Source organism: Paralichthys olivaceus, chromosome 1 (assembly GCF_024713975.1).
Source record: "Paralichthys olivaceus isolate ysfri-2021 chromosome 1, ASM2471397v2, whole genome shotgun sequence".
Taxonomy (NCBI): domain Eukaryota; kingdom Metazoa; phylum Chordata; class Actinopteri; order Pleuronectiformes; family Paralichthyidae; genus Paralichthys; species Paralichthys olivaceus.
This window is the reverse complement of record NC_091093.1, coordinates 16,821,504-16,838,852: the sequence shown is the minus strand read 5'-3', so window position 1 is coordinate 16,838,852 and position 17,349 is coordinate 16,821,504. Positions and strand designations below refer to the sequence as shown.

The window sequence follows — 17,349 nt, the reverse complement described above, 5'->3', positions numbered from 1 at the left end:
TCCCACAATATATCAAGTAGAGCTAAAACCATTAACCAACTAACAGAAAATTAATGGGCAACTGCTCTGGTCATCTTAATCATTTCTCACAAGAAATAACAAGTTTCATGGTCCCAGCTTCTAAAATGTGAAAATTCTTTATAATTTGATTATTTTAAATCATTTTTTTTTAAATAACTGAGGTCATAAGACAGAACAAATAAAGACAAACATTGTGAGGGTGTCACTGTGAAGGCGTTTCTTTTTACTTTCTGACTTTTTACAAGACAAACGGCGTAATGATTAATTGGGGAATAAAATAATCATCACACCATTAACAGTAAAGAGGTTCATTATTCTGGATTGAGTCCATTTTAACCTTGGATATTTTGAACGCACTTGTTCACAGTGACACTCTTCTACTTCAGTGGGATTTCTTATTCGTAATGCAGTATTGTGAAACAGTGGTGCTGGTACTCATGAGGAGGCGCCTCACACACACACACACACACACACACACACACACACACACACACACACACACACACACACACACACACACACAGAACTACGCTACCCACAGTTCCGCACGGGCACGGGCACGCCCAGCTCTCCGGTCACATGACGGATGTCACGTGTGTCTGTGCCGCTTCACCCAGCTGCTGTGATTTTGAGCTGCTCGGTCATTCTGTGTGAAAACATCACAGCTGCTGCCTTCACGGTCCACACCTTCTGCTCCGAGCGGAGACGAGGACACGGCGGGAATACCCGAGGTAGCGACGTGTGTTGTGTTGGGGAAGGTGTGTGGTGTTTGCTAACTGTGTGCTGCTGTAGGTGAGCAGAGGACAACACAAGTTATTGTCACGTTAATGTGAAGTGAAACATGGAGGCTCAGAGCTGATGTGTTTAAGTGAGCAGCTCATGGTGTCTGTGTGTTGAGGTCACACTCCTCTGGTTTCATGAGACACCGGATCGACTGAGGTGGAGTTATTGTTTGACATGTGTCTGCTGGCAGCACAGTGACTGAACAACGAGGCTTTTAAAAGGAGAGACATCTATATTAGTGTTAATATCTCTATTGGCTGTGAATGTGTGTGTCTCTGTTACAGATCCCTGGTGTGCACCGCTCAGGCTGGAGAGAAGTCAGGCATCATGGATTTGCAAGGATAAAGGTACGCTCATTAGATGACTCAAAAATGAACTCAGGTCAGTTTTATTGATATAGAACCAAATCACGAGATAGATTATCTCTAGGCATCTCAACTTCCCTTTAACAGGAAGTAACCTCTAGTACAGTTATGAATGTCATGTTGAATACAGTGCCTGAAGTAACAAAAACATAAATATCCATAAAGTTAGGGACAGAATTTTACCACCTTTAATTTTTAATCTGGTTCGTGAGACGACCAGTAAGCCCTGATCAGAGGACCTATTAAATGACCTACTTAGGATTACTGTGCATATGGAGCAGGTCAGTGTTGTAAGCAGGAGCCTGACCATGCAGTGCTCCGTATGTGGAATCAAGTATCGTTAAATAAATTCTGACTAAGAATGATAAGATACAGGAAAGAGCCCTGCACAGTAATGTAAATCCAACTGTCACTGTGTTCTAGTTTCCATGCTTGAGAGGTGCATGGTATAAAAGAAATAATTGTACTGGCCAATCCAAACTTTGCTCTAAAGAGCCACAGATGATCAAAACTGCTATATGTTCACACGTGGGTTACCAGTGCAGGGTTTTCATGTCAAACCATAAACTAAACAACCCACTGTTACACATTAGACAAGGATATTGGACTTCAACATGTTAAAAATATGACTGGAGATCATTTTTTTCAGTTGTCATTTTCCAGTGCAGGTGTCTAAAATATCCAAACTATATTTCACTACAGGTTGAGGACTGAGTGGCTCCACCATCACACAGACGCTGGTGATAACAGAGAAACATAAGCTGCTCCTGAAAATTGTGGAACTAAAGTGGCTGGACGTAAAATATTCCATCTGCACCGGAGGGAATATTCTTCCCTTCACTCAGACCTTCGATAACTCTGATCCACTTTAATTCACTTTGGATTCAGACAGTTGAAATTGGATCTTCTGGTTTGAGTGAGGCTTCACAGGCCGAGCTGCAGCCGGTCAAGTCATGGCGATCAACGCTGACGTGGAGGACTGGGGTGGCGTTGGGAACAGCGACTCTGGAGAAAGGGCGTGGCTCCTTCAGAGCCCCAGCGTGGACTCCGTGCAGCACCTTGAGACGGACAGGAGGAGGAGTGGAGGGGTGTCGTCTCTAGGAGCGGTCTTCATTGTGGTGAATGCGGCATTGGGGGCGGGTCTGCTCAACTTCCCTGCTGCTTTCAATATGGCTGGAGGAGTAACTGCAGGAGTGATGCTTCAAATGGTGAGGACATCGCAGTGAAAATTACTCCCGTACACAACTCCTTTCCCCTGCTGAAGGAAGCTGGTGTTCTCCACTCAAAGCCTTTGCTGTAATGCATAAGCATTGTTTAAATATAGATTGAACTTTTGTTCTATTGCTATTGATGAAAATGATTGTGTTTGTTTGATATTGTTTTATTGCCCACCCCTAGTTTTAATATCACAGATTCGGTTGCAACCCCCCAAAAAAACATTTTCAATTCATTTGATTATAATTTTCCTTGTAAAACAGCAAAAATCATGAAGAATATCTTCACAATTGACTTGAAGTAGTGTCTTAAATAAAAGTCTGCCCAGTAGCCACAACGCATTTCAGTTCATCAGAGAGAAGGAAACAACTCTGGGCAATAAGGTCTTTAGAATTGGAATTTTTCACGACCAATCAAAGCTTTGTAGACTTATAATTCTTCTGTGTTTGAGAAACATAAAACCACCAACCTTTATCAGACTGATTCATGTTTCTTAATCCTGATTGGTGAAGAACCTGCAAACCAGTAAAAAAAACATATTTCACCTGATAAATGATTAAAGTTTCTGCCTGATTGTTAATAAGTTAAACTAAAGGTGGCTTCAGTGCAGACAGTCTGCAGTGACTGATGGAACCCATTCAGATTGTCTGTGATTGTCTGTGTCAGCAACACACCTACTGATAGAAAACAGGATCTATAACATGATGCTTCCTGTTTCTCTGTTTCAGTTTATGCTGATCTTCATTATCACTGGACTGGTGATTCTGGGCTACTGCTCCCAGGTCTGTGACTTCCTGAACATTCTTTATCTCTCACTGTTTCAACCTGTTCCTGTTTTTCTTTCCCCCAACATCTACTTTGTCTGATGCTATTATTTATCCTTCATAAGTGCTGGAATTATCCGAGACGTTTTCTTGTCTCATTTGTCTTGTGTGGTTTAATCTTTAAAAAGTGGAGCGTTGCACAAAATATCAGACTTTCACTTCCTGATTGGCTCAGACTTGTGCTTGGATTTTAAAACACAGTGGATTGAGTCAGGACATTTTTCACTTTGATCACCTGACTTTAAAGATGATATTTGTTTGGACCTAGAAACATCTGCAGAGTTTTGTATTTTAATCATATTCAGCTGTAGGATGAACTTTGTCTTGAGTGGTACCATTAAAACTGTTGACTTCATGAGTATGATTGGCTGACTGTGCTAACCTGCTGCTCCTTTCCCATGATAAGCAACATATCTGATACCTGCTCCTTTAAACTACACTCATGCTGTGTTTCAGCTGCTTTAAATGAAATCACATGAACTTTATCAGCAGGTTTTTTCTTTTTACAGCAAAGAAAGAGAGAATGAAGCCACTGTGAGGACATGATTGACTAAATAGGAAAGTGGAGGGCTGTTCCTGGATCTGTTTTTGAAACCAAACATCAGTGTTTTACTTGATGCTGCTGGCACTTTTTATTTTTAGTGGTGAATCTGCATTGTATGAAATGGAGCCAGACTGATAGTAATTTTCTGGAGCTGATACTGATGTGGGAAAATTTCTGATACACATGCATCAGCGGATATCTATGTATATAATACAAAACACTTGACAGACGGACAGATTTCTGGAATGAGTAGATAGACAGCCAGTCGTTTTTGGGTTGAATGTGATAACTTAAGCTTCTGCTTAAAGTAATGCCTTCAAATTTGGTAGAAAACTTTCACTTGGACTTACTGATAATTTGATTTTGGAGGTCAAGGTCACACTGTCTTGAATAGATATCTCAAGATCAGTTGTCACTTGTATGTGATTAGGTTTCAATTGTCAAAAATTACTGTGACCTTTATATGAATCTGTAAATATGTAAACAGAAACTGCACTGGGTGGCGGGGGCATACAACTAGTGCGGTAATTCTAGTTTTCTTTACATATAACATTTATAACACAAATGCACATTTTTTCTGCAATTATTTATTCCCTCAAGTGAGTTTTTCTAATCTGTGCATATTGGCAAACAAACCATGACAGGGAATGTCGAATAACTGCTGATGTGTTTTTCAACCAGTTGATGTTTCACTCGGGCTCTAGTGTGAAAGTCATATTTTATTTAAAGTGACAGTGTGTAGAATTTAATGACATGTACCAGTGAAGTTGCATGTTGCAGCTGAATACCCCTCACCTCGCCCTCCCATTCCAAACATGACAGAGAACCTGTGGAAACCTTCAGTTGTAATAAAAACTCGAAAGGTTTTTAGTTTGTCCAGTTTGGACGACTGAAAAATATGGCAGCCTCTATAGAGAGGACCCCCTGCGGTGTAAATATAAAGTTTTTCAATATGAAGGGCCCATTCTAGGGTAAAGAAAACAACAACTCTTACGATTTAGATGAAACACAACAGTGAAAACATTTCTAGGGTTATTTTACATAACATTTCTGCCAATAGATCCCGTTCACCTAAATCTTACACACTGGACCTTTAAAACCTCTCGGTTTTAGTTTAACCCAATTCTGATGGATAACTGCTGGACAGTGACTTAGATGCACAGTGTTCAGCAGTTGGAGACTTTAAAACCTTCAGTGACAGTTGAGGTTAATTTATAAAGACTATGGTGTATTACTTACTGTTGAATCCACGACCACTTATCATCCATGTGGTTTCTCCAGGTCAGTAACGAAAGCACCTATCAGGAGGTTGTTCGAGCCACGTGTGGGAAAGTCACAGGAGTCGTATGTGAGGTTGCAATCGCCGTCTACACCTTCGGCACTTGCATCGCTTTCTTTATTGTCATCGGGGACCAACTGGATCGCTGTAAGTATCACGATTCACCTGCCAGCCACCCTCAGCTTTTTTTAGTGCTGATTGTTCTTCCACCTACATTTGCCCCACGTTTATTTATTAAAGGGAGATGTCTGGTCGTAGTAGTGTTGATAAGCTTTTTAAAAAAGGCAGTGGCATCCTGGAAGAGGGCAAAGAGCATCAAGAATAACACCACTCAGCGTTGTCGCTCAGTAAATGTGTTGCTCATGTGATCCACTCATTTCCCTGCACTGAGATGCTGACGGTGTAGAACTCCTACTTCAGGCTGTTTCTGCAAACAGACTGTGACCTTCCACCTCTTTCTGTCTGTCTTTTGAAATGAATGAATGAAGTTGCTGTGACTTCCATTAAGCAAATCTCTGCCGCGTTGACAGCAGTTTGTAGATAATTCCCACTGTGGTGCTCTCAACTTTTCTCCGGCATACGGCCTCCCTCTCTTTTGGTCTGCATTATGTCCCATCTAGTAGACTCTACACGAGGAGCACGGCACAGGTTAAAATAAAATGATGTGATTGGTTGGGAGGAGAGGAAGATGAGTTTCCCTTTGCAGATGAACCACGCCATCTTGGGTCCTCTCATGCGAAGCCAATCTGCCGTAGTCCACCCATCACCACCTCGTCGATCTGTTTGAATACATTCACACTGTCATACTTCAGGCTAACCCTCACAACATCCACCACAGAGAATGTACATCCACAGTCATAACAGTGCGTCCGTCTCAAAGGTTTTTGTAATTCTTGTTTCTGTTTTGCAGTGATTGTAGCTGTGGCTCATGACGACACTGGTCGCTTCTGGTACACTGACCGCAAGTTTACCATCGTTGTTACAGCAGTCTTTGTTATTCTTCCTCTGTCCATTCCCAAAGAGATTGGATTTCAGAAATACGCCAGGTACACTCCGCTTGATTTCTCACTGAGGATTCAAATCAGTTCATGTTTTCTTTACTCTTGAAGTGTGATGTGATCGCTCTTCTTTGCAGTGCGCTGAGTGTGATGGGAACATGGTATGTTACCATTGTGGTCATTATTAAGTACATCTGGCCAGATAAAGAGATTACTCCAGGATATGTTCCCACCAGGTGAGTCCCACGGTCACTTTTACACATTTGATCTTCATCTGTCGACTCTTCACACAGAAACATTGTGGCTTTGCTAAATCATTGTTTGTTACAGCTCTGCCTCCTGGACAGCAGTTTTCAATGCAATGCCCACCATATGCTTTGGTTTCCAGGTATTCTCCTCTTTTGGTGTAATCTGAGATCATATAAAGACGTCTATCTTAATATTTGATTATGATATTGATGGATTCTTTTTGTCTTATGCTCTTCCTGCTGATCTCTCTGCAGTGCCATGTCAGCTGTGTGCCGGTGTTCAACAGCATGAGAAAGAAGGACCTCAAACCTTGGGGAATTGTTGTCACGCTCAGCATGATAATCTGCCTCTTTGTTTACATAGGAACAGGTACTGTGTCAGTCAGTCGGTCAATGTGTGTACTTATAACACATTGTGCACTCATTAAAATGTCTATTAACTTTGTGTTAGGCTGCAGAACGTTTCTCCACTCTGTTGATTCTCAGGATCTGATGTATAATAATCAATGTGTAACAGATCTTAAAGGTTCATTGTTTAAATGTCAGTTTACATTAGGCATTGTGTAGCAGCATGTGTCTGGTGATTTGCTGTCAATACTTACGTTTGCTTTTTGTGTTTGATCAGGCGTCTGTGGCTTCCTGACGTTTGGCTCCAACGTCAGTCAGGATGTGTTGATGTCGTATCCTCCTAATGATATTGCTGTGGCCATTGCAAGAGCTTTTATTGTTATCTGTGTGATCACATCCTACCCCATTCTACACTTCTGTGGCAGGTAAGATACAGGACTAACTGTAGCAGCAGTGGGTCGGGGTAATTCTTCCTTGACTGATACATCAACTGTACGGAAGCATATTGCATTCCCTGCTCTGTTTTTCTGAATTAACACGATTATTTTCTGTTTTCATGAGGAATAAAAATCTGCTCTGCTCTCAAAACTGTTTCAGAAAACACAAAATAATCTTAATTCAAAACATTGAATTTCTCCCTGTAAAAATGTCATTAGTTCAACATGTGTACTAATGCTGAACTAATGTTCTGTGTAACATTAATGTCAACATATACACAAAAACTTGTATATCTGAGCTCAGCTAATATCATCTACTGAATCTGCCAGGAGGATTTATCACTGTACTAACACTCTGAATCACTGAATCATTTTCAGTGTAGATACTGAACCTAATTAATGTATTTTAAATGAATGAAACCTATCCTCACTGCTCTCTTGTTTGGCTCCAGGGCCGTTATCGAAGGGCTTTGGCTGCGTTTCCAGGGCGAGCAGGTGGAAGTGTGCGTGCGACGCGAGCAGAGGAGGAGGATCCTGCAGACCCTGGTGTGGTTTGTACTCACCCTCGTCCTCGCCCTCTTCATCCCAGATATTGGTCGGGTGATCTCTCTGATCGGAGGACTGGCAGCCTGTTTTATCTTTGTCTTTCCAGGTAAAACTGCCTTTGATGACTTTGCTGCTGTTTCTCGTTTCTGCATTTAAATGTCAATGTCTTTATGCAACGTCTCTTGTACTTGGCAGGTTTGTGTTTGATGCAAGCCAAACTGTCAGAGACCGACAGCCGCACTGCCAGGTGAGATGCTGCTTATTCATTTCCACGATAGTGTACATGTTCCATAAGTGAATTTCGTGGCTTGGTGTTGCACTGTAGCTACACATAAGTAGTGAGCATGTGTGTGTAGCTGTAATTTGTCACTCTTGTGTATCATAGAAAGAATCAGCAGGGACTGGAATCACAGCATCTGTTTGTCTTAAAGCTCCTGAATTTTTTCTGATGTTTGTTGGATGTTTCCAAATTCTCAAAGACAAATTGTCAGAATAAAATAAAAAGAAAGATTTGACTTAAAACAAGGATGGGAGTAAAAATCTTAAAAAATCTATTAAACAATTTATTAAAATGTTTCCTCCCTTCCTCCACTTATCCAACTTTGGGAAAAGTAGTCAGGCGAGTAGGGTATTCCGACGTCACTCTCCCAGCCATGCTTTCCAACTCTTCCTGGGGGATCCTGAGGCGTTCACATGCTTGTGGAGAGATTTGGTCCCTCCAGTGAGGTCTGGGTCTACCCCGGGGTCTCCTGGTTAGATGTGCTTAGAGAAGGGGATCTCCCCACTCTGTCTCAAAGAGATAAACATACGTGACCCTGAGATACTTAAACTCCTTCACATGGGGCAGCAACTCACCCCGGACCCTCGAGAGAGCTACCTGCCATGACTTTATATCACTTTTATTATTTTTTGTGGTTTCTTGAACTTTGTCTATCTGTTTCAGTGTCAGAAATAAAAAAAGTTGGAATAATGTTCTCAGACACTAATGCTCTCGTTTTCTTTTACAGCTGGCATGTATCGGTCATCTTTGGTGTTGTCATGGTTACACTGGGCGCTTTCATCTTCGGCCTCACCACAACCAACTCCATCTATCAAGACGTCGTCAGCTAAGAGGAGCGTTCTTTATCGTCTTTGTCGTTGAATGGGGGGAGCGGTTAGTCCTGTGCTGCTAATATGAACTACTGGATAAGACGGAGAAGCATCTCATGACACTCATTTAAAAAAAAAAAAAAAACATCATTACCACTGCGGCATGTCACATCCCTGCTCCACACACAGCTCTACGCTCAGTCAGGGAGCGGTCGAAAATACACCACACAACGCCAAGTTACTTCAGACACTTTGCCTTTTTAATTTCTCTTTTATTTAAATTGCATGTTTTATGCTTTTTATGGTGCTTTTAAGTTGCGGTGAAATGGCGGAGTCATTCCACGGGCTTTCCTGGACTCTGGAGTCTGCATGGGCGACGCATTCCTGTTTACAAGAGCTGAAGGAATTTGTATAGAAGATCTTTTTTTTATGAGAATACAAATTTTTTTGTATATTGTAACTCTAAATCTTATCTTTCTTATCATTGAGAATTGACAGACGGTGGTTCCCATGTCTACACTTTATTGTCTCTGCTGATAATTGACCTATTTATCAAGACGTTTTTCTCTTTTTCAAGTGACAAATTGAACCGAGTGATGGGTTTGCACACACCAGGACACAACATGGTTGAGTGTTGTGTTAACTGCAGGGCTGATTGACTTGTTTACTTCCAGTTTTCAGGTTTTTATACTACATTAACTAATTCTATTACACATTAGAATAGATGCAGGGAGTCATTTTTCTTGGTTTCATGAAGATGAGATGTTGATTTTATAATTGGCTTTGGTTAAATCATGTTTAAGTTTGCAGAAGCACAAAGCTGCGATCATGAAGCCCGACAGGCCTCAAAAACAGAGTTGGTTATGTGTGCGAAACAGTAAAGTGTCAGACAGGCTGAAAACCACATGGTACCGTCCACAAGCAGCAGCACGTCCACACCAGGATGTGAAATCTCAAGTCTCTTCAAGGTGCAGGTTCCTGACAGCCGGGTTTTTAAAAGAATGTCTTTGTGAATGTAGGAAAGAGAAACCGGCAGGTTTCAGTTGGCACTTGTACCCACTGCAACTGATAGAGTTCAGGAGAAGACAAGTAGTTGGTTTGATCTACATCACTCAAGAATGTGATTCAAGCTCATGAATTATTTTTTTTGGCTAAAACCAAAGTGTGAACTTTATGTTGTTTGATGCGCCTCATCTATTCAAAACTAACACTGTTATGTGTTAAGATGTATTAAATTATTCCATGAAATTACTTTTTCAATCAAGTTGCAAATGAGTTTTAAGTTTATTTGACTGGAACAATCATTTAATCCTGGTTTTACATGTACTTCATTATCTTCAGGAATCCTCAGTTTGATCCATCATTTAAGATGGACAGCCTTTTTACCAGGTTTCAGTCAACTCAGCAATAAGGTGTTTAACCTTTAGATATGAGGGACAAATGGTAAAAGGGATTTTTTTTAGTACTATAAAAAGGGAAAGAAGCTGCAGTGTAAACATTAATGCTGTGTGGTACTTGAACAAAATGTTTGTAGCCTCTGTATTTGTTTTATTAAAATTTCTTCAAAGGGTTTAAATAGAAGTTTTTAACCATTTGAGATTTTTACCATTTTCTTTCTCTCTCTGTCGTACATTTCCAAATTCTGTCAATGATTTACCGTTTTCAGGCTGGAAGAATGTTCAGCTTTTCTCTGAGGCATTGTAATAATTAGAAATCATGTGTCCCTGTCTCACACACAGCTGTGACTCTGTAAATATGTCATTCATTAGGAAAATATTTTAGGAACCTACGTATGATGCTCCAATAAATTCCAGTCAAAGCATGTGAATGAATCTGACAATCCATATGTTCAAAAATAACATTTAATAAAAAGACAAATGAAAAGTTACAGCTTTAATCACTTCAGCGTCGTTTGTTGAAAAGAATACTGTAGAAATTCTGTAGCTGTGAACATCCTCAGAACTCAATTTCCCCAATTGAATCATCTCAAAATCAAAAGTGATGCACAGTCAAATCAACACCACACGTGGTAAGATGTCCAAAAGCTGGATAAACTGCATTGAATATTGAAAATGATCAATGTTCCAACAGTTATTTTCCCTTTTAAATCATCTTCCCTGAGAAAGATCAACCATTCAAAAAGTGATGAGTGCAAAACATGTTTAGTTGAAATCATTTTAAACCCCGAGATGAGAGAAACACTTTTCTGTTTCAGAAACTGATCATTTAAACTGAGTCAGTTACAGCTTTCAACAGTTTCTCCCAGTCGCCCCCTGCTGGGCTTGGAGAAGCAGTTTGATAATTTGCTGTTTGCTCAGTAAACAGTTGATATCAGAGCGCATTCATTTGAAGGTTTATGTTGGAAAAGATTCAAATCCCTTCTGGACAGTTTTGTTACCCAGTGGAGCAAGATTTTTTTAATGCAAAATAACATCTTTAGACTCAGTCAGTTTGAACCTCAGGCTGTCAGACTGAGGTTACAGTCAGATCTATAAAACTGTGTGATCTACATTTTAATCTTTTGCCGCCATCATGTAACATGTGATTACATATTTTTAAACATTTAATCCTACAGTTTTATAAACCATTAAGGAAATTACAATCTGATAAATAATGCAGTTTTATTATTACATACATAAGCCTAGCCAGCTCTGCTCTTTTATTTACCCATTTAATCACAATGTCAGAGCTCCACTGATGATGGCGTTTTATCCCCATTCACCAGGCTCACACTCAGATCAGTTATTCTGGATCAACAGAAAACTCACTGCTCATCTCAGGGTTCAGTTAGTCTGAAGCGGGCCACAGGTGTTCATATACACACACATGCATACATACATACATATACAGGCTCAGTAGGGGCCATTTGTCATGAAGGACTGGAACATATGAAAAGCTGGACCTGGAGCCCACTGAGGAACCATGTGACCGGCACCCTGAAACACAGGAAGACAGTCTTTCACAATCATGGCACCACATCACCATGCTTCACATGCAGACATTCAACACACAGGTGGTTACCTTGACTGTGAGGAAGGTTATGTTTCCATACTGTTGGTAGAATCCTGCAATCTGGTCATCATGAATCCAGCTCTGGTACTTTGTGGTCGCCTGAGAACATTTAATAATGTTAGATAGTTTATCTGGTTGCAGTTCTGGATAGAAAAGCTGTATACAAACAGGTTCTATCCCAACCTTTATGCCGAGATCTTCCACAAACCACTGGTCTCCCAGGAAGTTACAGGCCATGTCAGTGTCTCCGTTGTAGACGAGCGCCCGCAGGCCCATAGACAGAAGCTTCAGATATACATCCTTCATTGTTTGGTACTGGGTGGTGTAATTCCCTCCAACATCATCACTGTAATGTAGAGTTCATCATCAGCATGTCACCGTGCGCCAACCTGACTGCATTTACACAGGACGGTTACAGAAGACCGTCAACACAAAGTCCAGACTGTAACAGGCTGGACTTTGATCCTTCATGTGTTCAAAACAGAGGGGAGATGTAGCGTGTATGTTCAGTTATATTACATCCAAATTAAATCTGTTGGGATGGTTTATTTTTAGCCTGTTTATAAAAGATGGACGACGCATGTCCAACTCCTCCCACTACCCACAAATTAATGAAAAATATCCTGTAGACAAATGTTTCCATCTTATGCATTTGGAGCGAGAGTCTACATAGGAGGGTTAGTAAAGTCCCCTGATAGTCTCAGCTGTCAATCATGACATTTCAACCTGTTTTTTATAGAATCAAATTAGGAACTAAAACCAAATCTATCAGAAGCAGAAAAAAAAAAAAAATTGGACATTGACTTTACAATGTTGTCTTCAGTTTGGTCTATGTCCCATTCACTAACTGTTTTAAACAGGTCAGGCAAATACTAACTTTACAATCGGATGATAGAACACAGGTATTTGGATTTCTGTAGGTGGTAAGAGGAGATCTGATGTAATTTATTGTGATACAGGTAGGACACAGCTCGTGGAATCAGTTAACTGTAATGAATTCACAGACTACAAGACGTACTGAATGTAGCTCATTTAATTCTAACCATTTCACTGCAACATACCTGCAGATGTCCCATGGTGGCAACATATCAGGAATGTGTAGAGCCTTCCTCACATCACCCCTGTTCAGCCAGTTCATCTGAGCTGTGCTATTTATGCAGGGAGGAACTTCACCCAAGGACACGGAAGAGGGCCCTCTGTTTAAAAACTACATTACAACAAAGTTTAGCAATAACACAAGACAATAAGAACGTTAAGCAGAGGGTAAACCGCTCACTTTGTGGCTCTGCTGTGGTTTCCTGTAGTTCTTAAACAGATGAGTCATGGTCCTCTCGTAGCCTCTGTGGAATCTGCTGTGACCCTCACAGTCCAAGTAGAGGGCGTACGCATTCAGTCCACTTTCATACACAGTATCGAAGGCCTCATACACCTGAAGGAGACGAGGAAGGAGTGAAATTTGAGAAAAGCGACACTAGAAAATCCAAGTTGGATTCCTGTAGAAATAGTGCACATGTTACCAGCTCCTTGCAGTCCTCGGACGTGGAGTTGTAAAAGTTACAGGTCCCCTTCTCACAGCAGTTTTTGTTCAGATCATGCCACAAACTGCACAGAAAATACAGTAAAATCTCTGCATCCACTAAATGTGACTTACACACATTTACCTTGATCTAAAACTTGCCACTCAAACCGCCCTATGTTATTTCAGTTTTAGAACAAAAGACATTTTAGATTTTGTTTAATTTGGTGGTATTAAAGAAAACAAATGCTCCAATCCCATAACAACTAAACATAACACCGTATTGTACTGTGTGTATTGTATTCTTGCTATGCAGGACAAAGTAGTAAAGAAATTCATTTTCTTAAACTCAAATGTTGACCAACAGATGGAGTCTTTAGATAACAGCCAGTCTCTCCATCTTGCATATAGAATAATTTAAGGTCAAAAGCCACATCCAACATTACATTAGACTTAACAATGACCCATATTTCATTTCCTCCGATACCTCACATCTCCCATGTTCTAAGCACAAAAACAAGGCTTAAATATTTGTACAGTATTCCTGATAGTAAAAAGGAAACAAGCCTCCTCTACAATGTGCCACTTACTCTTCTCCAAAGAGGCCGTGGTAGTAACCAAAGTAGATCAAAGTTTGGTCATTGAGGGCAAAGCTGCTGATTCCGTTTCCCACTGCGAAGCCCTGGAAACAGGTCAGAGAAATGTCAGAAAGTTTTACCCGACTGAAAGTAAACTTAACTTAGTTCCTCTGAAGGGCAGAGTTTCCATCATCAAACTGTATTGTGGAAGCAGTACTGACAGTGAGCAGCTGATCGCGCTGGTGAGAACTAACAAACACTCACCTTGAAGTTAAACTTAGCAGGTCCTGTAGCCACGAGCAGGCTGAGGGTTGGTGCATAGATTCCACCGTAACTTTCTCCAAAGATGAAGAATTCATTTTGTGTGAAATTCGGGAACTTGTTAAAAAAGCTCTGCAGGGCTGCATAGTTGTCAGCAGCAACCTAAGAGAAGAACATGAATCTTTTTCTTATCCAGTTTGTTCTGATCGTTTTTTCTTCTTAAATCTTGAAAGAACTCACCTGGTTGTCATTGGTTTTGTAATTGAGGTCATCAGAGTAGGAATAGCCCACCCCTGCTGGAGATTCTAGATACAGCACGTTGGCGATCTTGTTCCAGCTGAATTTGTTCTCATACAGTGTGGCCCCATTATCGTTCACCTGAAAAGTTCAAATTCAACAGCGCAGATTCAGATTGACATTACATTCAGAGCACAGGCATATACTTATGCACACAGTGGGCATTCTCACATGGAATGGTCCATTCTCTGACAGGAATCCATCCAGTGAGCTGCAGCCTGGGCCTCCATTCAGCCAGAGCACCAGAGGGTCCTTGAGCGGGTCGCTCTGAGAGGTCACAAACCTGCAGGGGATCAGGACCAGGGTTAGAGGCCGACTGCACCATCGAGCTGTATACTAAAGTTTGAGTCCTGACTTTTGCACATACAATGACTGTTTCTATCTCTTTAACTTCATTGTTTTGTTTAATTTTCACAACTCAGCTGAATGGACAGACATATGTACAACTTCCCCCCCACATGAAAAAAACAACTTCTGCCTTTTACAATATTACTCCTGACACACTCCAAAGATGCGTGCAAGGATTCAAAACATTTTAACATGACATTATGCTACAAGGGGAATATTTCTGTCAGAGAAGATAAAATCCTAGTGTGTGTTGCTAATGAGGGGAGTAGGATAATAGCCCAGGTCATTTCACTGCTATAGTTCACATCCTCAGGAGCTACTTGGGGACGATGTTATGAATTACTACGGTTTGTCAGAGGGGACGTTCCACTGCAGAACTTGTGAGGCCTTACTGTTAAAACTAGTTCTGTGCGTTTACTTTAACTGAAGAGCACCTGCTGTGCTGCAGTGACCCCCCTCCCCCTCCCCCTCTCCAGGTGTGTTGACATGAAGAGACGTGATCGTTGAGGTGTGAGGTCAAAATAACCAGGACAAACATACACGCATGTGTTTTTCATGCTTCTTACCAGTAATGGAGAAACCTCCCCGGTCCTGCTCGCAGGTACCCGGACCACTGTCGGTAGTTGGGCTTGAACGTCATACCCGGCAGATGTGTCGTCTCGTCCGGGACGTACTGAGCCCGGGAGCCGAGCTGCAGCACGGCGAGCGACCACAGCAGCAGCAGCCCGCAGGACATCATCAGCGAACCGACAGCAGCAGCTACCGACGGTGGAAACAAGCAGAGAGGGTTCACGAGAGAACACGAAGTTAGATCAGGAGCAGAGATTCAACTTCCTCCTCCGTCCTCCGCCGCAGCTCCGCGTGCCGGTCATATGACTGCTGCTGAGGGTCACGTGACCAGCGTTAGGTCAGACTCCGCACTTTTTATATCCAGTCCCTAAACACAGATTCCGCCCCCTGATTCCAGCCAATCACCACGCTCCCTTTCTTTAAGTGGCTCAATCCTAACCCAATCAGAGGGTGCAGAGAGGCGGGACTTCGCTCAGCTCGGGTGGTTAAAAAGTAAGTTTCAAAAGCGAGTGAGAAATATTTTGATTGTGATCAGTTTGAAATGTGGAACCCAGAAACTCTGAAAGAGCACATTTAGCTCCTCACAGTGACAGGGAGCAAACCAGACTCATCATAAAGAGGCTTATTATAGGCAGAGTTAATGAAAATAACTATGATAAAGACATTGCAGGTAATATAGACATAACATATATTTAGATTTATTAAACGTTTGGAGACAAATAAAATGTTGTTGGTTTGAAACGACCTAAAGCAAATACAACCTCTGCAGGGAAACATATTTAACATTTGCCTTTCTTCCATTGGTTTTTTTTCTTTCATACATTTATAACGAATAGTGATTTTGACATGCAAATATTTGGGTGGCCTTATAGTTGCCTCACAACTTTACATTTACTTATTAGGCTTTAAAAGTGAATCAATCAATTCAATAACTGCTACTGTGAAATGCCTGATGAGGATGAATTCTCTGAATCTTCAAACCATTCAACTATGGATCTAAACATGGACGCCTCTGAGCAACTGACTCATAATGTGTCATGAGGAAGGATATGCTATAAAAAGGTTTATACAGTACATGCTTCTAGTTTCCACTGTCTGAAATGACCATGAAAGGGAACTGTAGAAGTAAAGACAAGAACTGGATCAGACAGAAACTTTAGCCCTTACCTCATCACAAAGGTCAATACCATAGACTGTATACTCTACTTATGCATATGGATAAGAAATAGTAGTTTTTGTGTGTTGGAATCACAAAATTAAAGTTTTTGGCAACAAAACCACCCAGCAAACATTTGATTGAAAGAAAAGCTTGCCAGGCTCTCAGCTGTTAAGCATGGTGCTTTGGGGTTGTGTGGCAGCTCCTGACTCAGGAAATATTGCACATATAGAGGGGAGAATGAATTCCAGTGATTATCAACACATCTCATGCAAACTGTGTGTAAGATAGTGTGAACATATCTCAGAAGATCCTCAAGCAGCCACATGGAACTTAGCCATCATTAAGATTTACAAATTAAAACAAACCACAAAGACATGCAGGTATATCCAGTTTTTATTCATTTTATATACATATATATATATATATATATTTGGCACAGTGGTGAAAATAGAGACAAATAGGGCACAGTGATGCTTTTTATTCCCTGTGAGGTTTATTCACACTGTGTGTGTGTGTTCGAGTTCTCTTAAATTGGAAATAACACACATAATGTTTTTAGCTTAAGTTAAAAGAGTCAGTGAAGCTGAATAAAGAAATCAGCGATGTAAAGTGTTATTTCAAAAAGGAATATCGACATAGTCTGCTAGCACCGGATGTGACGTCGTGAGGTTGGTTGGCGTTCAAATCCTGAATTGGTGAACTAAAAAATGGAGCTCCAAACTACAAATCGAGTCAAGGGGGGTCATTTCTGTATTGCTCCTGGATGCAGTAAAGAATTTTACAGAGTTAAAAACCGAGGGAAGATCGTCCACTTTCATGTTTAACAATCAAGCGGGAAGTGGTTCTTCGTCGTTGGTTAGCGGCAATGAAATCCTCCAGGTAGCCGTGATGCTAGGGTTTGTAGTGAGCAC

At 41.1% G+C, this 17,349-nt stretch overlaps 2 protein-coding genes across 3 annotated transcripts; one reads left to right on the top strand and one right to left on the bottom strand.

Annotated features, from left to right (window-relative positions):
* The first annotated feature begins 587 nt into the window (after positions 1 to 587).
* Positions 588 to 10,585, top strand: slc38a7 (solute carrier family 38 member 7). Of its 2 annotated transcripts, none has more exons than XM_020098794.2 (13): positions 588 to 752; positions 1,089 to 1,151; positions 1,872 to 2,377; positions 3,113 to 3,166; positions 5,034 to 5,178; positions 5,942 to 6,077; positions 6,167 to 6,265; positions 6,360 to 6,417; positions 6,533 to 6,647; positions 6,903 to 7,050; positions 7,515 to 7,714; positions 7,804 to 7,855; positions 8,616 to 10,585. In XM_020098794.2, the coding sequence occupies exons 3-13, from the start codon at positions 2,123 to 2,125 to the stop codon at positions 8,716 to 8,718; spliced, it is 1,365 nt and encodes a 454-aa protein (XP_019954353.2). In that variant the 5' UTR covers positions 588 to 752; positions 1,089 to 1,151; positions 1,872 to 2,122; the 3' UTR covers positions 8,719 to 10,585. The 2 variants fall into 2 exon arrangements, with proteins under 2 accessions (XP_019954353.2, XP_069379504.1); XM_069523403.1 differs by having other exon boundaries at positions 613 to 779.
* LOC109636834 (lysosomal protective protein) lies at positions 10,542 to 15,623 on the bottom strand. Its single transcript, XM_020098793.2, has 11 exons — positions 15,276 to 15,623; positions 14,533 to 14,644; positions 14,305 to 14,442; positions 14,068 to 14,226; positions 13,816 to 13,907; positions 13,227 to 13,311; positions 12,986 to 13,138; positions 12,771 to 12,916; positions 11,893 to 12,055; positions 11,719 to 11,808; positions 10,542 to 11,633 (listed from the first exon to the last, which is right to left on the bottom strand). Exons 1-11 carry the CDS (start codon positions 15,446 to 15,448, stop codon positions 11,550 to 11,552), a joined length of 1,395 nt encoding a protein of 464 aa, XP_019954352.2. The 5' UTR covers positions 15,449 to 15,623; the 3' UTR covers positions 10,542 to 11,549.
* Between the last annotated feature and the right edge of the window lie 1,726 nt (positions 15,624 to 17,349).

Excerpts from the sequence above, each read along its gene's own strand:
- slc38a7 (XM_020098794.2), top strand. The coding sequence starts at position 2,123 with ATGGCGATCAACGCTGACGTGGAGGACTGGGGTGGCGTTGGGAACAGC. Across the intron at positions 6,078-6,166 it reads GGATTTCAGAAATACGCCAG|TGCGCTGAGTGTGATGGGAA; the intron begins GTACACTCCGCT and ends TCTTCTTTGCAG. Across the intron at positions 6,648-6,902 it reads CTTTGTTTACATAGGAACAG|GCGTCTGTGGCTTCCTGACG; the intron begins GTACTGTGTCAG and ends GTGTTTGATCAG.
- LOC109636834 (XM_020098793.2), bottom strand. The coding sequence starts at position 15,448 with ATGATGTCCTGCGGGCTGCTGCTGCTGTGGTCGCTCGCCGTGCTGCAG. Across the intron at positions 14,443-14,532 it reads CAGAGAATGGACCATTCCAT|GTGAACGATAATGGGGCCAC; the intron begins GTGAGAATGCCC and ends TGAACTTTTCAG. Across the intron at positions 11,634-11,718 it reads TAACCTTCCTCACAGTCAAG|GGTGCCGGTCACATGGTTCC; the intron begins GTAACCACCTGT and ends CCTGTGTTTCAG.